The sequence below is a fragment of the Anser cygnoides genome, chromosome 1, assembly GCF_040182565.1.
Source record: "Anser cygnoides isolate HZ-2024a breed goose chromosome 1, Taihu_goose_T2T_genome, whole genome shotgun sequence".
NCBI lineage: Eukaryota > Metazoa > Chordata > Aves > Anseriformes > Anatidae > Anser > Anser cygnoides.
In genome coordinates this window covers 4,176,288-4,200,350 of record NC_089873.1, presented here as the reverse complement: position 1 = coordinate 4,200,350, position 24,063 = coordinate 4,176,288, and the positions used below count along the sequence as shown (strand labels likewise).

General features: G+C 42.3%; 1 protein-coding gene across 5 annotated transcripts in view; it reads left to right on the top strand.

The window, feature by feature from the left end:
* Positions 1 to 24,063, top strand: part of PRKCQ (protein kinase C theta) — a 60,875-nt gene that overhangs the window by 5,007 nt on the left and 31,805 nt on the right. For 4 of the 5 annotated variants that reach the window (XM_013185484.3, XM_013185486.3, XM_013185483.3 and 1 more), the window contains 5 exons: positions 13,449 to 13,603; positions 13,697 to 13,850; positions 14,991 to 15,116; positions 20,372 to 20,571; positions 22,289 to 22,349. In XM_013185484.3, coding sequence (XP_013040938.1) covers positions 14,999 to 15,116; positions 20,372 to 20,571; positions 22,289 to 22,349 — 379 coding nt within the window. In that variant the 5' untranslated portion in view covers positions 13,449 to 13,603; positions 13,697 to 13,850; positions 14,991 to 14,998. Of the gene's footprint in view, positions 1 to 13,448; positions 13,604 to 13,696; positions 13,851 to 14,446; positions 15,117 to 20,371; positions 20,572 to 22,288; positions 22,350 to 24,063 lie in introns of those variants that run through there. The other variant, XM_067003048.1, reaches the window with a different exon arrangement.

The window sequence follows — 24,063 nt, the reverse complement described above, 5'->3', positions numbered from 1 at the left end:
ACAGTGTGTAAAGGCATTCAAAGACAGCAATAACAACACTTCTGTACTTAGCACATCATAACTGTCAGCAAACATGACAGTAGGTCTCCGTATCAGGAGACGAGGATGAAATAATACAGGAGGAAAGCATTAGGAAAGATCATCCTAATAAGTTTAAAACATACGTAGGAGCAAAGGTACGTTATAGCAGCAGTAGCAAAGCCATTACACATATGGAAGTAGAAATCATGAGTGAAGTTGGTGGAAGGAAAAAGGAAGCTTCAGGGTTACAGCCTTGGTTGGTTTTAATGGACAAGAGAAACAAATAGTAATAATAAAAATGTTTTCCTTTCCAATGTACAGATTTTTTTTGTTGTTTTTTTAGTGGAAATATTTTGGTCCAGAAAAAAAAACGTTTTGATTCTGAGTGCTGCTATTGTGTGACACAGGAATTTAGTTAGGGATGGTGTGCACTCCTCTGTTCAGCTGGTCTCCTGGATGCACTGTGACCTCTGTTATGTGGTGCAGAAAGATGCTGGCCCTGTCCCAGCACCCCTGGAAACAGTGCTCATGGGAGATGTGATCCTCTGGATGAACCTGCCTGGCAGAAAGAAGGAGGATATGAGGGAACCATATCTATAGTTTCAGCCATGAGGCTGGCTGAATCAAAACATTTGACTTTGCACATCGGTTTCCTAGAGCAAAAGCTAAATTTTCTTCAGAAAATACTTCCTTTTTTTTTAGTTGAAAAAGTGGTTCTGTATCAAAAAATTTGACAGAATTTTCTATGACAACAAAAACCACTGCCTCACCACCAGCTGTCCATGGAGAGTTTTATTATTTAAAAGGAAAAGGGTTGAAAAGGTCATTCGAGGTGCTGGGGGTAGCATGGGAAAAGATGTGAGCCTGCCTGCAGAAGTAGATCACTGAGTGGAGGAGATAGGGTAAACCTCAGACCCAACACATCAGCGATCTGGGACAGGAAAATCCCTGTACAGACAGACTAAGAAGAAGGAGATGGTTATGAGATGGGTGGAGGATAGATAGGTATATGGTGAGTGGTGACTATGGGGCTGGAGGTGGCTAATAGGTTTCTCCCTGCTGCCAAAAGGTGAAGGTTTAAGCCGGAGAATCATGTATTTAGGTCTAGCATGCAGTAGGGAAGTACTGTTCAGTTTCCTCTGCTCCTTCCTTGGCTTCATTAGCATTGTTCCCTGGCATGAGGATTGATACCTACACACCTTACCAGAATGGCTAAGACTAAAGCACTCTTGTTCCTTGCTCCTTGCAAAAAAAGAAAGATATTTCAGTCCGTCCTAGGCACATTTTCTGGAGGTAACTGCATCCTCTTAGGTGATATACAAGACAAAAGACATTTTTGCCTGTTACTTCTTCACAGAAAGGAGGTCTTGTAGCCCCACTACTACAGCAAAGCCATTCAGACTCTGCAGCAACGCAAACATTCCTCTTCCTCAAACTCCCGATTTGTAGACAACATGTAGCCATCGTTTATTTTCAGGGTGGTCCCTAGAGTTAAACCTGAATTTAGTAAACTCATATGTTCATCTTACATTGTCCAAAGCAAATCCCAGTCCCAAAATAAAGCACCGATCTCTTAACATGTCTGCAGCAATACTGCTCCTTGCTGGCATATCTTTGGTGTTAAGCAAAGGATTGGGACCTGCTACCCACCCTTTCCTGCTGAGCCACTAGATTAGGGCAAATGTGTCCAGTTCTTTATGACATGTCTGGGTTTACTGACAATGCTAATAAAATAGGAGGCTTGAGCACTGTGCCCCAGTCAGTGAGAACATGTATGTGTTTAGCACAGTCCCTGGTTGTGGTCTGAGCAGCACTCTGGCAGGTCTGCTTTAAGTCACAGCGTACAATAGGAACTATTCCCTATAGGCAGGATGGACGAGGATCTTCCAAGGAAGGAAAATATACCCAAGGAATGGATGTGCTTTTACTCTCAGGACCAGAGGAAGCATCTTGGTCCACTCAGTGTAGAACATATGTGCCCACGCACTGCTAATCCCAATGATATTAGCTTTACTTCACGTGCTCAAACTGCCCAGTTTGGGTTCAGTGGGACCTTAATGACCTCGAATGACCAGGTTTATGGTACATGTGCTAGTCAGGACAGAAAAGAGATATGCCCTTGCTCTCAGGAAGGGCTGTGGCCAGAAAGGGATAATGAAACTGATGAACTGCCCTTGCGTGGCAAGTTTTGGACCTCAGCAAGGAAGGTAAAGAAAAATGTCTCTTTCTGGTCACCAGATGTTGTAGTCTAAAGCATGGCCCTAAAAAGTCATCTGTGAGGATAGGGCTGTGGATGGAATACTCTGTTTGCTTGTGTGAGGCATCTGAAAGATCCAATAACACAGTAGAGCAGAAAACTTTTAATCCAAACTGTAGTTCTAAGTCAAACACAAACATTTTTCTGTCGTCACATCTAGATATCTCATTCCAGAGCAGACACCCACCCAGGCCAGGAAGTGCAATTCCTCCCCTGCGTGTCACTGTACCAGATGTTTTCTGGAAACAAACAAAGACAAAATAAGCACAGCCCATCCCAGTGAGCATAAGTGCTGTTGCACCACTACAAATGCACACGTTAGCTGAGAGCATGGATTTAAGGCAGTTCATCTCAGGGGTGCATGGATCAAGAGCGATACATTTTCAAAGCAGACTGGCTGTAGGGCTTTTGTTAGCTAGCTGTTTTGTGGAGTTATTCTGGTGTTTTGTGGGAGAAGAACCCCTCTTAAAAATGTACCTGTAGCTTTGGACTGACAGTAAGGTTTTTCTTTGGTTTGGTAGATGTATACTTTGTCCGTGTTGTCAATTAATGCAGCAGCTCAATACTTCAGGACAAATTCTGTCCTCAGCACCAAACAGACAGCAGCAGTAGCCTCACTGTGTGCTGAATGTGTGCGTCTGAGAGGACAAATTTAGCCTGTAATCTAAATAAACTGCCCATGTATGTGGCTTTAATACTATTTTTAAGAGAGAGAGAGAGAGAGAGAGAGGCTAGTGGCAGTAGGATTATTTGCAAATACACAAGTGTAAGTAACTTTCTGAAGCCTGCAGACTTGTTGCAGCTTTGCTTTAGCACAAGTGAAGCAGTAATACAGCTTAGTCTTTTAGTGACCCCATGACTTTGTGAAGTAGCAGACAATCTTCAGGGATACCCAAGGACACCACAGCCAGAGACAGGATGGCTGTCACAACAATGAGGAGGCCAAGCTTTAAAGTCATCTAGTGCCAAGGTTCCCTGGGAACCTCACTCCAGACTTCTGTGAGCATTTTGGGAGCAGAAACCTAACTTCTATATTTTTTCAAAAGTAAAATTAATGTTTAATTTTTCACTTACATTCAAGCCTTTTCTTTTCAGGAGTTTTTTGATGTGGTCATTTGAATTTGCTCTGAAGTTTCTGTATGTTGGTGAGCATATAACACAAGTCAGGAATAGTTGCAGTGGGAAAAGATTCCATCTGAGTGAAAGCGGAGGCATTTTGGACTTGATATATTGAGAACAGAAAGAACAGCTGAGGCTTACAGACATTTGTTCTGTCTTGTGAATGGGATTTAGGCAAGGTTGTACACTACTTATCCATGGAAACCAGAGAGACAAGTGCTGATGTGGGAGTCACCATTATTTCTCTTGAAGCACTATACACCTACTAAGAGCTGAATTTAGCCAGGTTTTCCCCTCCCACTGTTTCTTTCTGCAACAGAGCAGTGACAGTTGCTATTTATGTTCTGATTTATAACATGGGTAAAACAGTGAAGAACATGCATCCCCCAGCTTCCGTTTTCAGCTCTTCTGTCCCCTCCTTCCCTTCCTACAAGGGGAGGGTGTTTGTCAAGGCAACCGTAGCCAATGTTACTAAAACTTTTGAGTAAATTATTTCCAATATACAAGGTATCTGAAAAACAACCCTCTTTCTCCCTGTCCCCCCTGCAAAGCAAGGTGATTCTCTGTAATGTATTTTCTAGCAAGACTTGAAAGGATGGTGCATGTACCAAATCTCATCATTAGAAAACTGAGTTATAGAGTTTAGCTCAGTTTTTCCAGTTTCTAGTTTCTAGCAGTGTCCTTTTCATTATTTATAGACAAGATTCAAAACCCATAGAAAGTTAAACAAAGATTTCAGTGAGTTTTGTTTCAGAGTCTACTGCACTTAGGTGAAGCTGTAGACCAGCATCATGTCCTCGGTTTGTTCATCTCTATTTGGAAAATGTGTGTTAATTCATTTGGGTCTGCATGCAGACAAACTAAGATGATCTAAGATGATCTCTGATTTTGTTTAATCGCTGACTGGTGAGACACACAGCTGGGAGACACGTGCTCATGTCTCCAAAGCCACAGACAAACACCTCCACCTGAACTAGCTGCCTGGTCTCTGCTGTGGAGAGAAGGGCATTCAAGGTGGGCAGGCATTTTGCCCATATTAGACAGCCACATTGGGAAGAGAGGAATTGTAAACCCAGGAGTCCTCTTTCTTTCTGTGTGGCGTAATGACCACACGGACACCAGGGTTCTTTTAGGATCAGTAACTGCTGCTACTTTATTGATGACATAACTTCAGCTGTCTCTTACTGAGGGCCTAACTTCATCTCTCATATTGAGGACATACTTTCATTATCCTTGTTGCATCCCCATATTGAGGACAGGCCCCCTTAGCAGTACTTTTCCACTAATTATTCATTGGTCAACAACTTTGCCCGGGCAACAGTAAACACCCAGCAACTTCCATGCCTTAACGGCTGGAGAACAAGCAACCCCAAATGGCAAGGTGTCTCCTGAGTCACCCTTCTTTGTTCCCTCTAAACTCTTTACATTCCTGATGGTCTCAGCGTTAAGAGTCCGATGTTATCACCAACCACTGGGGCTTGTCGACCCCCATGGCCACACTCCCACATTTCTGCTGTTCCTGAAGGGAACCTGGGATGACTAGTCCGTAAGCAGATTCATACTGAGTAGACAGTAGTGTGACGTTAAGTGTCAGGAATCCCAGACATATAGAATCAACCCTGAGTTGGAAGGAACTCACAAGGATCATTGAGTCCAATTGGCTCCACACAGGACCACCCCAAAACCAAACCCTATGTCTGAGAGCGTTGTCCAAATGCTTCTTGAATGCCGGCAGGCTCGGTGCTGTGACCACTGCCATGGGGAGCCTGTCCCAGTGCCCGACCACCTCTGGGTGCAGAACCTGTCCCTAACCCCCACCCTGACCCTCCCCTGTCCCAGCTCCATGCCGTTCCCTCGGGTCCTGTCGCTGTCCCCAGAGAGCAGAGCTCAGCGCCTGCCCCTCCGCTCCCCTCGTGAGGGAGCTGCAGGCCGCCATGAGGCCTCCCCTCGGCCTGCTCTGCTCGGGGCTGAACACACCAAGGTTCCTCAGCCGCTTGTCATACGTCTTGCCCTCTAGACCCTTTCTCCCCTTTGTAGACTTCCTTTGGACACATTCTAATACTTTTATGTCCTTCTTACATTGTGGCAACCAAATGTATGTGGCAACCACATACAGTGCTTAAGGTGAGGCAGCAGCAGTGCAGAGCAGAGCAGGACAGTCACTCCCCTCACCCAGCGACACGACAGACAGCGATAAACAGTCCAGTGACACGATAGAGGAACAGGATACAGAGTTGGCTCAATATGCTTTAGACCATGGTACTGATCTGAGCCTCAACGATTACTCCTTTTAGGTGTAATGCCTGAGGTTCTTGCTAAAATTTCAGTGATACTGGTCAGCCCCCTCATGGTGTAGCTCCCAGTTGCACAACACCTCTGAAAACTCTGGTTCTGCAGCTATATATTAGACATCAGCTTTGCTTTCACCTCAGAAACAGGGAGTATTTTACCTTTGGGACTGTGATGAGGAAAGGTCATAACTGATTACAGCCTTTGTATTCTCTTTTTGTCAACCGTGGAGCAAAACACCTCCATGATTTCTTTGGTCAGACCTTTCTTTTCTGATCATAGTAAAAGGTGCCTCATTTGACTGCAAGAAAAAATTGCTTTTTGGATCTTTGCAGTCACTGCCGTGGCTGTAACTCATACCATTGTACAGAGGTGACATGGCTTTGTTCTGGATTTTGTGAATGTATCAAGGGTACCTCTGTACTGCCCTTGAATATCCATTGCCAAGATGCAATATATGAAAAAAAAAAAAAAAGATTCTCAGCACTTTGGTCTAAAATAAATTTTGATCGACATTTGTATTCCTTTCTTCCATGCACTGTGCCTCCCATATCCCCCCGAGCTGGGGAGATAACTGAGGGCAGAAGTACAGAAATAAACTGGTGGAGAAATGATCTCTCAGAGCTGGTGTGAGCTAAATGTTAAGTGGAGTGAAAAGGTATATATAGAGAGAGAGAGATGGAAGGTCTCTCAAGAACCCTCATGAGTCTCTGATGCTGAGGAAAGGACACCAAACTCTAAGTGGGAAGAGGGCTTTCAGCCCAGCTGGAGTCAGAGCTACTTTGTTTAAATAGAAATGTGGTTTTAAACTGAGCTCTGGTATGACTGCGGAAGAGGGAATAACGTGTCTTATGAGTTTCATCATGAAGGTGTCTGGAGTCCAGAGCCATTTGGAGTAGGAAAGGCATACAGGTTGGTCCTGCTGTTGTGTTGATAAGAGAGGGCATAAGTGTGGCATCTACAGAAAGAGCCCTGAGACTGATGGAAATTAAAAACTCATAGGGGGTGATTTTGGTGAAACCTTTGTGGCAAAGATTGACAGAGCAAAGAATGAAGGCAGAAAGTGCAGGTCTGCCAGGTTCTGTCATGCAAAAGGTATTCTGCTTTTAAGGCATTTAGCAGAGTAAACTTGAAATATGTGGAAAAATCTGAATTATTTGAAATATCCATGGTGGTGTTCATTTTAAAGTGTGAGCTGGGCCAGGCGTTCACAGGAATAAAGCCCAAGTTGTTGGTGTGCCTGAAATGTAGAGATTTGGCAACCAGCCAGCTTCTTGCAATTCCTGTCCACTGAACCTGAGAGGACATGTCCAGTGCTGGAGAGGAGCAGGAAGAAAACACTAATTTGCTTTAAAATAATAGAGCAATCTGTAGAGAAAAAAGGGACAATCCTAGACCAAAATTACTTTTCTAAAATGTTTCTGAAGTCCTTTGTGTCACACACAAGTAAGGTGTGGTTGTTTAACATGGATTCCAGTTACAATTTGAGGCTCTTCTGTGACAAATTTGGCCACGTTTTTGAGGAATATGTGATAACACTAAGCACATAAGCTTCGTTCCTGACAGATGGCTAGACAGATACATCAAGGATGATGTAGACATAGTCTGCCAGGAGGCAGAGGGATGAGCAAAATGCTCTTTTCCAGCCCAATATTTCCATGATTCTAGGTCCAAATACCTTTAGCAGATTTCCAGATTAAATAAATACATGAAATACCTCTACCGCTGAACAAGGTTGAACACAGGCATGAAATTCTGCCTGCAAAAGGAAGGATGTTAATATGTTCCATTATGGTCTCGCCCTTTCCTCTGGACTTATTTTACTTTCTTTTATTTTAAGGGAAAAAAGTGAAAAAAAAAGAAGTGCAGACTGGCAGGAAGGTCAGAACATTACTACCAGTTCTGGTACATGATGGTGAAGTATTTCAGGAAAATGCCACTTTTGTCATTTAAAAACACACACACAAATAATACACAGCAAGAGGTCTGTTAACCAGTATCAAAATCTTACAAGAAATACAGGAACTGCTGGGCTAACGAACAAGAGAGCAAAGGAAAGGCGATAGTGACATAGGAAAGGAGATAGCTACATCTCGATTCAATATATTTTTATTTCCCTCATTACAGTGGAAAGCTCTTTGAAAGTGTTTTGTGTGCAGTGTTTTTGAAAAGCTAGGCACTATCATTTTAAGTTTGGCCTGTGTTTGTTAGAAGACAGATAAAGCCTGAAAGCAAATTCAGTATTAAAAATTATAAATAAATAAAATGGGGATAGTTATTTTTTAAACGTTTCTTTGGTGTTTGTGTGGCTTAAATGTTGCAGAAATGAAGCGATGCAGGAAATTAAACTAGCCAGAGCTCTCTAGGAAAGTAAGAAAGTAAAACCAGTAAGTTGCTTTTAATAATCTGGGCCCAAAAGCAAAAAAAAAAAAAAAAAACAAAAAGAAAAACCACACACACAAAAGAAAAGGTATACAAAGGAGAGTCAACTGAACAATTGTGCTTCTTTCAGATAGGACAGGTAAGGGTGCAAGTTTGCTTTGATTCAGGAGCATATATGACAAACATCTACTAAAGGTGGAGTTAAAAGGGTTCAGACCTAGCTTCAGTGATGGAAAGCTATTGCCAATAGAGGTTTGGCTTTCTCTTTTGGGTGGGTCTGCTCTGCTCCTCTTTCTAGTTTACAGAAATAACAAGGGCTTTAGCTTTTAAAATCTTGCCTCTCCAGAGAGAGAGAAATTCACTGTCTCCTGGAAAACAAAAGGTGTATCTGAAAGAGACTGTCCTTTTGATGGGAGAATTTGGCTCTTTTACATGAGAAAATTAAGAAGTGCTGAGGAGCGTTGCTCCGGACCCTCTTTCCATTTTTAGCTTGCCTCTCAGAGCGGATGGTTTTGGCCCCAGCCAAGCAGAAAGAGTGGGGTCCCCACCCAGCTGTATTTCACTGTTCTTTCAGGCTATTACAACTGTTAGGCATGAATGCACCTGCTCCCAGATCAAGTCCTAAGGTCTGTGCCCTCTACACTAGACATCAGAAGTAGGACTTGTCTGATGTTGGGCTTCTTTGGAGTAGATGTAATCGTACTGGCTAGCAGGGAAATAGTGATTACAGGATGGGATTGGCCTAACTTATTTTAGATGTCTTCTTCAGGACGGCATGAAGCATGCCCTACAAGCACTTATATCTCTTTAATGGGTAATCATAGAATGAGATGGGAGCTGGGGTGATGAGCTCTTCAGTTGTCTGCATATATTCATGTGGATCCACTCTTCACCAGCAGAGAGGCCACAGTTTCCCAGTCTCTTTATCCCTACCAACACACAGTTGCTGCATGCCTTCCCACACCGTCATTGCTGCTTCGTGCAGTCCCCGATGTCTGCACAGCTGCAGGATCAGTCAGATCAAGGAACAGCTCCAGCTGCAAACTCACTTGTCAAGTAAGGAAAAGAAGGGCTTTTAGAGAAACCTGTTCCCTGGTCCCATACCCTACACCGACAGCTGACACAGTGCTGGAGGAGGTTTGGGAACCTGCCCTCTGAGATGGGGTGGAAGGCTTAACAGTATCTTGGGACACAGCATGCATTTAGGTGTGCTTAAAGCAATTGTCAAGTGGTAACGTAAGGATAACAAAGCACAAACTTCCTGTTTTCAAGACCCACCCATACAAGTATCTGCCTCAAGTGTTGTAGATCCCATTCTAGAGTCCATGCAGTGACCACTGGCACTACCAGCATCCTGTTTTCTGTGGGATGAAATACCAACCCTCACACAACTGTAAATCTGTTCACCTGCTTAAACTCTGCCTTAGCTAAATTACTCGTAAGAAAATACATCTAAGGCTCCTGTCCTGTCTTGTGCACAATGAATGCAACAGGAAGAAACCATGTGAATTCAGTGGAGTCCAAACAGCTTTGTTTTAAGGCTATATATAGGAGACCGTGGCCAGTTAGCAATACACTCAGCTTGCCCTAAACATAGCATCACAAGATGGTTCGCAGACATTTAAAGGGAAATCCCCCATTCACATGCCTGCTGTGGGGGCCCCAGAAAAGTCTGGAAGCCTGATTTTCACGTGCCAGAAGAAATGCTTTGCCTGGCTCTGCCAGCCATGGGGAAGCGTTCGCATGGTGAGCATCACCTGTGTGTTGAAATCAAGTCATTCCAAGAAGTTTTGGGAGGCTCCTTAGTTGGACGGAGGCTGGTACTGTACCAATCCCATCAGGGATGGCAGTTGGTCCTGCCTTTTCTTGTCCACTCCCTCCACTGCCTTTGCGAGCCTGGTTGCAAATGGGGTAGCTGACTTTGGAGAGCAGGGAAATTTTACAGCTACTTACATTTCCCTCCCTTTCTTGTTCCTCCCCGGATCCAAAACCATTGTAAAAGGAAAGTGTGAGAAACACTAAGTGTAACCCGGAGGGTGTCTGAACTTCCTCCTTTACAAACAGGCTGTTTTGATTTCCACTGAAATAACAGATGGTACGGTCACACAAAATGAAAGTCACTCAGGGGAGTTATATGCCTGTTCCCACTGCATGGGGTATAGAAGCACAGAATAACAGAATATCCTGAGTTGGAAGGGACCCACAACTGAATCCAACTCCTGGCTCCACACAGGACCACCCAAAACCAAACCCTACGTCTGAGAGCATTGTCCACATGCTTCTTGAACTCTGTCAGGCTCGGTGCTGTGCCCACTGCCCTGGGGTGCCTGTCCCAGTGCCTGACCACCTCTGGGTGCAGAACCTTTCCCTAACCCCCAGCCTGACCCTCCCCTGTCCCAGTTCCATGCCGTTCCCTCGGGTCTGTATGTACAGCCAGTGTTGCCCCATGCCAGGTGTAGAATCTGGCACTTGCTTTTGTTAAAATTCATGTGGCTGGCGACTGCCAAGCCTTCCAATTTGTCAGGATCTCTCTGCAAGGCCTCCCTGTCCTCAAGGGTGTCAACAGCTCCTCCCAATTTAGTGTCATTTGCAAACTTACTTAGTATACATTCTAGTCCTACACCCAAGTCATAGGATCTTTAAGGTTGTAAGAGACCTCCAAGATCATCTGGTCCAACCATCACCCTACTTACCAATGTCACCCACTAAACCATGTCCCTAAGCCCCAGGTCATTTATGAAAGTTTTGAAGAGAACAATGGTTATGGGATATCCAGAGTCAGGGGCATAGGCAGGGACCATATCCATCAATGATGGCATCCAGTATCACTGATGCGGAGCTTCCTTGAAACCTGAAAGAAGACCTTGATGTGTGTTGAGTTATGCGGATGTGCAGGTCTCCACCATCCATGCAAACTGATCTTTGCAGGGTCAGGACCTTCTTTTTTGGTTGGCAAATGTCTGTCAGGAGGTGGAGACAAGTTCATAGCCTTCAGCTGTAACTCCTGGCTCCTTTGTCTCTTGGTGATGCTGATTCTCGGATAATGAATTCATTTAGCATGCACAGCTTAGCCTCAAAAAAAAAAAAAAGGAAAGAGCTGAAATTATTCCCTCTGACTTCTAGAAAATGAGAGTTTGATGACATTAGCAAAACAGCATCTCAAACCCAAAAATATTTCCACTCCCCTCTCAGTTGGCTCTCATTCAGTAAATTGCCATCTTTCCCGCATCATGCGTGCATCCATTTTCATTCAGCGAAGCGCAGAAACATCAATCCCACTAAAGGCAGCTGTCTTCAGTGCAGTTCTGCTGACTTGGAGCAGCAGCTCAGTTCTTCCTCTCTCCTTAACCACAATTGATTAAGGATATTAAGGAGTTTATTACTTCTTAATATCATCTGAGAAGGGTTTCCATATGTTGCATTACTCTCCAGAGTGGGCAAAAGTCCCTTGTGCCGATGATGCAAGGTGCAGCATTGATGAACCCCAAGTAAGCTTCATTGGGTAGTTTATTGGAGGAGAGGTTGCAGGTGGCCCTTTATAAAAAGATGTATTTCATTCTTAATTTTCAGATACCTTATAGTATCTTTTCCACTGGGAAATTAAGCAGACACTCTCTATATCCATCGCAGCTGCTTCTAGTGTTAAATTAAACCGCTGCTATTACAGTGAGCCGTTGCTGGAGCTGAGTGTGTTGTTCCTTAATTGTTTATGGCTGTGGATTTGAGCCAAGTAGCAGTTCTGCAGTGGCAAACGCTGGAGAGATGACCTGGAAAACAGATGTTTGGGCCAAAGCCAAGGTGGTTTCAGGAAAGACAGTGAGAGAGAAGCAGGAAGCCAGTTATCTGTCTGATTTATTGGACAGGGTGAAGAAATTCACTACAGGGCAGAGTGCTCACACAAAGCTGGTACAACACAAAACTCTGATTCTGGCCAGTTTTTGCAAGGTTTATATGGGCAGCTATTGGTTTTCTAGTGCTAGCACTAGGTGAGCCAAACCTATGTGCTTTCATGGTGGCTGCAGAACATTTCATGTGATAGAATGGTGTATATGAGGTCCCAGCACAAGTCTTTCAGATCTGATACAATGCAATGGATTTTTTGAAAGCTGTACTGGCTTTGGGAACCTGATAATAGTTGCAGCAGTGACATTAAGTAGTAGCAGTGACATTAGGCTGGACATCAGGAAGAGGTTCTTCATCGAGGGGGTGGTTGCACACTGGAACAGGCTCCCCAGGGACGTAGTCACTGCACCAAGCCTGTCTGAATTTAAAAAGGGATTGGTCCGTGCACTTAGTCACATGCTCTAAACTTTGGGCAGATCTGTGTGGTGCCAAGAGTTGGACTAGATGATCCTTATGGGTCCCTTTCAAGTCAGGATACACTATGATTCTATGATTCTATGATGAGTATTTCACAGGACAAGGTGTTTTCACAATTTTATCTGTGTTGCAACTACATTGACTTCATGGAAATATGATGAATGCCAGGCTCAAACGCTGCTTCCAGAGACATTTTGATTTGCTTTTCCTTTTGTCTTTAGACTAAGTAGGCTTCTTATATTTTGAAAAAAAGGAAATGTCTAAATAATTGCAGAAGGGGAATAAAATTATATATATAATATATGTAATATATATTATATATAGTGTTACATATTATTATATGCCTAAATAGTAGTATACTTTTAATTCCTGTTAAAGAGATTTTTCCCTACCTAATTTGATCAGATTTCTCTGCTTCTGTCAGTACAGACAAAAATTTGAGCCTTTGTGCCATGGACCACTCATAATCCATTCACTGTACTACTATGCAATGCCACAAATGCCCTGTCTCACAAAGCTACCCGTACTTGAATATCTAAATACAAGTGGTTTTCCAGAGCAAGTTCTTCAGAAACTTGGCTAACGTCTGTCTGCAATCCCCTTCAAAGAGATGCTGCCCTCACCCTGAGAAGAATGTGACTGTACAAATCTCCGACATCCAGCCTCAGATGGAGCTTTGCTTTACCCAATAGTTTCTTTCTCTTTTCAAGTACATTACCAAAGAGGGTATATGAGTCCCTGCTATTTTCCTGCAAACTCAGTCCAGTTTTTAGTTAATTTAACTCAGGAGCTCAAATGGGAAGTAGAGTCTTCCTGTGTTGCTCATTGCATGGATTGGCCTTACGTAAGGCAACAAATTTAGGGAATCTCCTGCAAAACATTCCCTGCTGAAATCTCCGTCAGAATATAGTTGCAGTTTGCTGCACGGGCCACCAGTTTGCAAAAGTCTCAGAAAGCGTGGCAGTGTGATTGCTCAGCACTTGTGAACATTTGGGCCAGAATAGCTGGCGGTTCAGTCCCAGTGCTAACTGTATTCATTTCTCTTCATTTTGTAAAACAGGAAGAAGAAGAAGGTCTCACAATATCCAAGAGACAAGTGGAACAACCACCTGCTGAGACCTGGCCATGCGCTAACAGAAAGTTTTTCTGACTTTTACTCTCACACTAGACTTTTGCACAGGGGGCTGATGGAAACTCATCACTCCACACTGCTGGGTAAGAGGGGAGAAGCTTAAGTGAGGGATTATGTCTTGGTTTCTCCACTTTTCCTCTCTCTTTGATGGTCCTGTCTCCTGTTTCTTTGAACAGAGAGTCCAAGTTTTAAAATCAGACCGGCCAGAGGAGCTCGTACCCTCATTCTTTCAGCTGAGAAAATCTTTTCCATGTTGCCTGCAACTGTGATGACCAGAGAAGCCCCTCTAGCCAAAGACTGAACTTCTATATCAGGAAATACCATTTACAGGTAAGAAAATGTCATTCCCAGTAATGAACATGGATCATCTGACATGTAAAGTTGTCTTTAGGATAGAACATTTCATGTGTAAAAGGGAGAAAAGGATTGTGCTGCATCCCACCCCACACATCATTCAACTTTTTGCTTTTGTAGTTGAAGAATTTATTTGATTGTTAACAGCTGGTGGTAGGACTCATGTCATTTAACTATGGTGGTGCAAGACACGGACATCTAAAGATGACTTCAAAGTGCCTTTTGCTCCCTGTTGACTAGAAGGGGAGCCAAGAATAACAAGCTCAGGAATTTACACAAAAGTTGTTTGGTAAATGCCAGTCCTTGGGTCCAGATGGCACAAAAATGGGCACCAACTACAGCGGTTAATAGTTGTTGGCTTCACTAAATCTTCTCACTAGGAGCTCTGAAAGAGCCTGCAGAGAAGACCAACCCAAAGGTTTTGTTGTGTTTCCTGGCATCTTGCTTTTATGTGTTTCTGTTTTCAGCTGCTTAAAATTATCCTGAGATCCATTTTTTTATTAATTTTTTTTTTGCTCCACCCCCTGCACAGTGTGGTTCATACAAGCTGAATTTTCTCTTTATAGCTTCACTGATGAATATGGGTCAGCACCCAGTCGGTTGGATGCCTGAGATCATTTCATTGCTGTATATAAATAGTGTGCAGTTATTTCACGGTTTCGTGTTCAGCTTGCAGGCTTCCAACAGCCTTGTATTCCCGAAACCCTTTCTATTCTCATAGCATTCAGCTTCGTGAATGCGTGACTCAACATCAATTACAGCAGAGGTTGTCCCAGCCAAGAAAGTCCTGATTTGGCTTCTATGTATTGTTGTTCTCATTTCTGACAGCTGGTGTCGAGTCACTAGTCCTCAGAGCTGCTACTGCAGGTCTTTCCAGCCTTGCAATGAGTTCAGCTACGTGGTTAAGCTGACAGCTACGTTACATTACCTTGTGCACATTAAGCAGTGCTTGGTCAGTCCATCATCTCGCTAGACAGTGGAGGAAGTCAGAGAGTCTCCAGTTGGATGGATAACTAACGGCTGGCATACCCCTGTCCGGTGGAGATAAGAGGCTGGTTAAAACCAAGGGAATTTTTAGACTCTTCCCAAATATCGCCTGTCTTTTGTTTGACACAGGACTTGTCATGTCTCCCTTTCTGCGTATTGGTTTATCCAACTATGACAGTGGCCCTTACCTGCCATCCCAGGGGGAGGTGATTAATCCTTACTGTGCTGTGATGGTTAAAGAAGCCGTGGAGTCAGGTAAGTGGGGAGGTGTTAAGCGTGCATGTGAACTTTTATAGAAACGTGTGTGCTTTACTTTGCCATTGCTGGTGCGTAGGAAACACGTGGTAAATCTTTATAAGAGTTTGTGAAGTGCTTTTTGAGTCTAAACACAATGCAAGTTTAGGTTCAGAACTGCCTGCAAAAAGTCTGATTTGAAGATGAAGCTAACAAAGTCTCTGTCTTCAGTGTGAGGTTATTATCAACTGAATTACAGGTCCGAGCATATGACACAGCTGACGAGCTGGGATATATTCAGTTTCACTTTTATATGAGCAGTTGCTGTTTTGTCAGCTGGGGCTCTAGACAGATAAAGTCTGGGTGTCCTAGAAATATCCTGGGAGGGCAGTCCTTGTTTATCACATTTTTTGAGGAACAGACGGGTCCAGTAACTTCCAGCCTAAACAAACAAACCAACAAACAAAAAGTAAAAATAGATAGATAAATAAGAGCTCTCAAACATCCCCAGGCTTTGCAGAAGGAGTTAATTTCCCCACATAATTGCTGTACTGTGTGATATTTTTGGAGGTGAAACTTTCTGCTAAGCCGTTTTTTTGTTGTTGTTGTTGTTTGTTTGTTTCTGTCTGGATATATGGATTGTTGCACACTTTTCCTAGTTGAACAGGAATGATGAATCCTCATTGGGAAAACATTTCTTATATGTCTTATGCATGAAAACAGTCTCAGCGAGAGGATGAAAATTTCTTCAATTTGCTTTTCAACAGTCATTGAAATCAAGACCTTCAATGTTAGGGAATTTCTCATATTGGCTGTTATTTATCTGAAATCTTGGATAAATTCCTAACACGACTGTTGTGATACTTTTAAAGATTAAATTGACTCAGAAATCCCTTTTTATGTCTTGACGTCCCCCCCCCCCCCCCCCCATCACTGTGACTCAAACCTCCAGGGGATGTCAAAGTAATTTAAAAAAAGAAATTTTAGAATTTTAAAATAATTTGGTATTTCATTGTTTTTGGCGGTGCTAGTAGTGTTTCTGTTGTTGTTTTATTTTGTTTTTAAAGAGTCAACGTTTATCAGATTGAACTTTGGCTTTGTTTAAATTACACTTTCAATGATTCTGAAAGATGTGGTGATTGGTAAATTCAGAAGGAAAGAAAATGTTGCATGACAAGATATCACTAACATTTCACTTTTCACTGAAAATGTGACTGATTTCAGCTCTTTGCTGTGCTTGGTTGTTTGCTTTAATGAGACCTTTGAAAGAGCCATAACTCAAACTGAAGCCTCTGTCAGTTCAAAAGTGAATAAAATCAATTTGGGCAGAACAAACCTATATTTATTCATCTTACACAAAGCTGAAAGTGTTTTCTGGCACCTAACAAACAAAAATGTACTAACTAGTGGCTATAATTTCTGTGGTTTGGAGAACCTTTAATAATAATAATAATAATAAATAATAATAATAATAATACTCTACCACTGAGAAATGAAAAATGTGTTTGGAAAAACTTTTTTTTCTTTTTCCGTTAGTGAGGATCAAATACAGAAAACAAAATGACATGCCTCTGTTAGATGGGGTGTAATTGCAGTTTTCTGACAGTTGCTCAGAGCATATTGAAACAGCCAGAGGGACTCTTCTCTTGAGAATTTGGTCTCTGGTCCTCGTCATGTCCGTGATAGCAGCAGAATCCTCACAAGACTGATTCATCTTAGAGTCTTGGGGAATCGCCCTTGGAAGCTGTTGCTCTTAGACACCCTCTGTCACTACTAAATTGTGTCAATGTCTAACCTCACCTAAAGGTGATTAAGCCAAGATGGTGGGATCCATCTCCCCTATTTCCAGTCTTCTGCAAGGATATTAATATCTGGGCAAGTTGACCACCCTTGCATTACAGCCCAGGGGAGCAACCAGACATAGTGGATTCATCTCATCTTAAGGAAGATACCTAGAATGGATCTGGTGAATCACACCCTAGAAAAGCCCTGTGCTCTCCGCTGACTCTGCAGGTAGTTTAGACAGTCTGCTCATGCCTGATATTCAGTGAAATGAGCCTAGTGTTAAATGCCAGAAATGGTCTCAACATGACCATCCACAAGGGTTGTGCTCAAACAGGCTCAGAGAAGGCAAAAGGCAATGAGGATCACAGGACGAACGTTAGTTGAGAAGATCTGAAATAGCTGCATTTTGGTTTGTGATTTTTTTGTTCTCTATTTACTCTCCAGTTCCCAGATTTCACAGAGCACTTGTGGCCCAGTAGTGATGAAATTCAAAACATTTTTATTGTGATGCCTCGTTATGCAAATTTTGGCTGAATTGACATGTCCAGGAAGCAGAAATGTGTCTGCTGCAAAGGGTTTAAGAGATACAAACAACCCTGACTGCCAGACTTGTGCTCTGTCTAATAAATGCCAAGTATTTCTTCGGATCAGAAGATTGCTATACAACAGTAAGAGCTGAATCCATGATAGATCCAATCCCAATTTCCTGCATTTTTTTTTTCTGGAACTATTTTGGTAGATGTGTCTACTCTGGCTTTTGCAAAGTCCTTCTATGGACTGGATATACTGTGCGTGGCGCTAGGAAAGTAAAGGTATTGGTATTTGTTTGTTTGCAAAGGGACAAGTGATAGATGATGAGTATGTTAGGTTCCCAAAAAAAAGGAGTTTGATTCATTTTGTGTTTATGCCAAAAGTTGCCTCATGTGCACCAGCCGTTATATTAAGTCACGGGGGCAGAGGACACAAGGTCTGGGAGTAATGCCCATCATCTGTGGACACAAGGATGTCACAAAAAAAGGGCACCCTAAAGAATTTCAGGAGCCCAAGAAGGATCTTAGACTGCCTGTTTTATATTTTTGCCACCTACTTATGTCATAAATAAGATCTTGGTAATTTGTGATATACTCTTAAAAAAAAAAAAAAAGAAAGAAAGAAAGAAAAAAGAAAGAAAGAAACAACTCCACATAGCTAGAAGTGTTATAGCAATTTATTACTGATGACAAACCATTCCAGAGATCATAGGCACCTCTGAGGTGTAAAAATATCTGTCCTTTAAAAATGGCTTCTGCCTTCCCAAGCCACCTGGCCTGGTGCCATTTTGACACCTGTCTTGGTGACATTTACTTCATGAAAGATCCTGCTCTGTGCTTGAACTCAGCAGGCCTGCAGGAGAAGTGCTTCCAGCTACAGTGGGAGCTGCTCCCCAGGAAAGACAGATGCTATTTCATTATTCAGGAGCCAAGGGTTAGACTAATCCTTGGCAGGACTCCACAGACGTCAGTGGGGATGCAGTGGGGATGCGTGTCTGATCCCATGCACTGGCCAGTTCATTCGCATTCTAGGGTTTGTTTGTTTGAGCTGTACATTTTGGAGTGCAATGCTAGCCAAAGCACTTGTTTTGTAGGTGGTGTGTTTCACATCCTTGGAGTAGTTTGCTGAGGTGGCAAGGGAATAATGGTCCTTACTGAGATTTCTGTCCTCTGTTGCACATTTTCTGCCTTATTTTGGTTGCTTTCGTTGAAACAGTGGCTTAAATATGTATTTGCAAGTTTGATGGGAAAGAGTTATGCCTCTAAACAATGGTATTTGACTGCTTAAATCTTCATACTTGAAAAGTCAGCCCCACTTAACTGATGAAGATTGATTCACCTTAGACTGAGGTGCTCTAAAATTCGAGGACACTGAGTTTGAACATAAGATTTAGCTGCACAGCTATTTGTCATACCAGAAAGTAATTTTCTGTTGTGGGAGTAACCTCTGCTTAGCTTTGCGTTACAAGCCAATGGTGATGGTCGGAGCGTCCTGCAACTCAAATCAAGTTTATGTGGTTAAAACAAGCATAAAACTGATCCATGAGAGTCAAGTGCCGGGCTGTGGAGGGAAATTTCAGCAAGTTGGTATTGATTGTAGGATCATCCATAACTTCTTGGCAAGTTGCTTTCTCAAATTATAACTATCTAGTGGTGGTGAGACATTTTTGTTATGGTCTCACAGCCCTGATATTTGTTTTAACCCCAATAAATGTTCTCTCATTTCCTGAGAAGAATGTTGCACAACTTTAATCCATCCTGTAGGTGCACTGCAAGCCTCAAAAATCCCTGAGTTCCTGCCTGGGGAAATCAATGCTGATTAGAGGAAAGAAACCTGAATTAGTTCTCCCATGAAGGGAAAAGCAGATAAAGATTTCCTCCAGCACATGTCATGTTCCAGGCTATCGGCTACATGTGCTTCTCCAGCTGGTGGGTTAAGGGAAAGGGCTGGGATTGTTGGAAATAGGAGCAGGGCTTGAGGAGACAGGAGTCACAGCTCTACTGCTCACACAACTGTTTTTTATTCTCTTGTTCCATCAGCTTTGACATTTGATAGACTGAAAGTTTGCAGAGGGTAACTGTGAAGTAGAATTTTCCTTAATTTCCAAGCCTTTTACAGGGTATAAAGCTGGCCATGTGAAATGAAGCAAGCTGGCTGAGAAGCTTTTAATTTGACATATCAAAGTAAAGAGATGACTCTTTGCCAGCTAATGCTAGGGCTCTGAGACACCTTACATCATTTTAAGATGTGTCTGTTGTGAAAGAAGAGGAATGAGTGCATGAAGAGGTGTAAGAAAGGTCTGCTAGGTCAACAGCTCTACCTTGCTGTGGATGTGATTGCAGGTTTGCAAGAGAGTTATTTATTATTAACAGACCTGAGGTAGCAGAGAAGTAACATCTGACTGGTTGTGTACTGCAGCTGAACCTAATCACAAAGCTTTTGGGGGCATTGAAATAAACCCATTCATTTTGCATTGCAGTGGGACAGTTGACACATGTAACTTGTTATCTGTGATGAGATTCATGTAATTAGATGTGGGTATCTTATGGTGTCAGATTCTACATTTGAGATCTACTCAATAAAGGTAATGTAGTCAGGGTTGGAAATTGTGTTTCTCTAAGTTAGATGCCTATATTTGGTCAAATAAATGCACCCTAACTCCATTGATGTATATGTACTAAATTCCTTTCACTGTCTCTGAAGGCAGCCGATACTCAAATAGATCAGATATTGACTTACACATTGTAGACACCTAAAGTTAAGTGAGATGAATCCTTTCCCAGCTTTCACTTCACACAGTAACTTCTTCAGACACTCTAACATCATCCATTACACACCTTTCCCGGAGAGAGACCTTAAAGTGTGTAAATAACACAAATCTGTCTCAGGGATTGTAGAATGGTGGCCTTAATGGAGACGAGAAAAAAATCCAGTTAATCCAAACCACTTCTTGTTGACAGAAAATGGCCAAGTGTACGTGCAGAAGAAGCCCACCATGTACCCACCGTGGAACAGCACTTTCGATGCCCACATCAACAACGGCAGGGTCATGCACATCGTCGTCAAGGACAAAAGTGCCGAAATGGTCTCAGAGACCACAGTGGAACTCAAGGTGCTGGCAGAGAGGTGTAAAAAGAGCAATGGGAAGACAGAAATATGGGTGAGCATCATTATCTCTTCTTGCAGCATGTGATGGGAAGCTGAGGAATAATGTTTTGACTCTGCTTGGGTTTATCTTGAGGGAAAGACCTCCATGCATATCACAAAAGAAGGAGCACAGCGCATTTGTATTGCCCGCTGCTGTTATGTTGAAACATATGCTCTCTATTAGCAAAGATTCTGGTTCATGTGAGCTGTGCCCATGTATTAATTTTTGCTTAAGGAACCCACTGGGGACAAATGGTAATTTAAGTGGCTAAATGTGAATTATTTTATGTGCTCTGGGGAAACAGCTTTAAAAATTTAATCTAATATCAAGTAACTGATTCACAGCTACCTGATATCAGAATTGTGCCAGAGAAACTCCTTTAAAATCACTGGAGTTACAGTGGAGTAAATTTGAAATATCAGTCTTCATAAGGATGCTAAGTGTAAGGTTGTATCCCCTGACAGTCCAAGCAAGAAAGCTGCTGATAACAGTCTTTAACATGTAGTATTCAGGAGCCATGTCATGAATAACTAAGAAGTGGAAAGACATTTGGAGAGAAAGTGATTTCCTGGAATTGTTTTGTTTTTCCTGCCAGTTATCAAGTTAAGCTGCTTGAGTGAAGCAGTGAGTAGGAACGTCAAAAAGGCCTTGGCTTCTTAAAAGACTTAAGGGCATGATTTGGTAGAGAACTGCACTTTTAACACAACACTTGGAAGGAATGAAGATACTTAGGGTTGAAACTGAAAACTGGAAGGCCTTGCTCAGCATCACTCCAACTCCAACCCAAGGCTTCAAAGGTTTGTGAAGCAGGAGTGTGGTGAAGAGGAGAGGGGGCACACAGGCGGAGTACTGCTTGCTCGTAGCAAGAGTAACTAATCTGAGACCAAATAAAGTTGTGAGACTACAGTCCTGTTTTTTTCTAGCCTGGGAGCATCTCCTGAGGTCTTCACTCAATCCCAGATACAAGTTATGGCCTAAGGAGGTTGGTCCCAGATATCCCATCCATCAAAGATCAGGATGGGAATGAAAAACGTTTTTCTCACCTTTCTGTACAATGTCACTGCTTCACCTGGAGCACAGAGAAGTAGCCCAGCTCAGACTGTGCTGGAGGTGGGTGGGAAAGACACTGCTGTAGTTTTCAGCCTGACGAAATCCTTGAATTACTGCTTCCTAGACAAGTGGACCCAGATTTTAAAAAGGCACATATGGATGAAGGTTTGGATACGTGGGTCCAGTAGGAAGACCTAAAAAATACCTGAGAAAGTTTGTAGTATCACTCACATTGACCAATGAAAGTTAGAATTGCAGATGCAAGTTTCTAAAGATTTCAGAGATTTCAGTGTTCTTTTAGCACCTGTCTGAAGCTGGCTGGATTTTTAGAGGACTTCCTATTCGTATAATCCACTGGGAATGACAAGTTTTCTCTATACATGTGCTGGTCCTGACCTGCTGTCACTTTTATCTGTTCAGTCATGCAGCTCTGAGAGTTTGATAAGAGGTTTGATAAGAGAATCTACAGTTGTTCCCCACTCACCATATACCCCCACATCAGTATGAACAACTCAACTATTAGAATTCATTGACATTCATCAGTTCCCACTGGGAAATGGAGGTAGCTTGAGCCATCTGAAGTGATAGTTGTTTCTTTGAATGTCTGTTTAATGATCACACTTGTCTTTTTTTTTTTCTTTTTTTCTTTTTTTCTTTTTTTTTCACTTATCACAACCAGCTAGAACTGAAACCTCAAGGGCGAATGCTGATGAATGCAAGATACTTCCTGGAAATCAGTGGCAAGTGATTTTATTTGCTAATTGATAGATGTGATTTCTGGTTACGTGGGGCAGATGTGGTGTCTTCACTGAAAGCAGAGCATACTTTGTTACTGATTTATTCATAGGAACTATCATAATGTTTTGAAATGAACACCACAGAAAAGCAATTACTATCGCATGGTAGGGATGAAGACTGACTGTTCACCTGTGATTTGCAAGGCAAATTTTTGGTAGTTTTGTCACTGAAACAGTATGTTTTTCTTATTATACAAAGTAAGATGGAATAGATACATAAGGAGCCTGCTCCCTCTGAAATCATTGTACATGTATGTATACATACAACATGTACCATGGTGTGCATGATAGTGCAGTCATAAAGGATGGGTTACGCTTTACAGCTGACAACACGTAAATACATGTGAGTTGGGTGCCTAAGAACAAGAGCAATCTAGGCAAAACAGGAAAAGAACCTAGAGAATGATTCAGCGGATCAGATGCAGGTGCCTGCTGCATGGTGAGCTGAGTCATTTGCTAGGCTCCATTGCCTGCACCAGCTGGACCTCCAGGGACGTAGCAGGGCCTTAGTCACCCTGCACAGGACACACTTTTGTTTAGGTGTCTTCACTGAGAACTGGATCTCATCTGCTGAGCTCAATGTCCATGGGAAATGTATTTGCTTTGCTGAAAGAAATGGGTTGCAATCAAAATGGTCAGTCATGGTCTCCTGTCTTTGATGCTAAAGTTCTTACAGTCTTTCATGGATGTGGGATGAAGCTGTAGGTTGTAGATATCTACAAGGATCTTTTATTTCCAGAATCACGGAAGTAGTGAAAGCAGCTGATAGAATGTGTATACCAATATTCTCCTCATCCATTCCCAACTTTAATATAGAATAGATTCTTGTTGCCTCCTTGTGTGTTATAAAGCACTAGAGAGTCCAAAGCATAGAAAATGCAAGTTGTGTTTGTATTACAAATAGCAGGATCATCATCAGATCAGTCAGGAGGGCAGTTTCCACAGAATATCTAAGTAATTTGCTGTGTAATGCATGACTAAATCAAGACAGAAATTGAGAGTTAGATGTTGTGTGCATATCAAGATTTGTAGACATGAGCATGTACTTAAGTGCACATGCATATATGCATGAGTAGCCAGTTGGTGTGTTTTCTGTTCTTAAAAGTTTAAATGTGAACTGTGAATAATGACATGCACACAGGAAACAGCAAAGCAACTGTTGGCATGGAAGAATAACAGCAACAAAAAGAATATCATAAGAGCATACATAAATGTTTACGCACAACCATATACACGCACACATTAAAGATTCAGTTAAATACCCATGTTTCAGTTCAGTATCCACGTATCTATCCATCTATCTATGCATGTGTGTGTGCATTTATAAATAGATATTCTTACGTTATTTATCTTTTTTATTGTTCTTCAGTGCTATATAAAGTTCAAATGTAATATTTAGCTGCAAATTACCTCTCCTTGGGAAATTTCTGGTCTATATTTCAAAATAGCATTACGAATATTCAAGGGAGCTTAAAATCCTCAGTTTGAAGTCATTTTAGTGTCCCTGTAGGAATGGTAGATAAAAACATCCAAACAAGTGTTGTGTAGATTTCAGAAAGCAGTATTTCCTTAAAATATTCATTCCCATGAGTGAATCATCAGCTTCAGTCAGTTAGTATTTTTGGCAAATGCATTTTCTCAAGGTGCCTGACCAGGA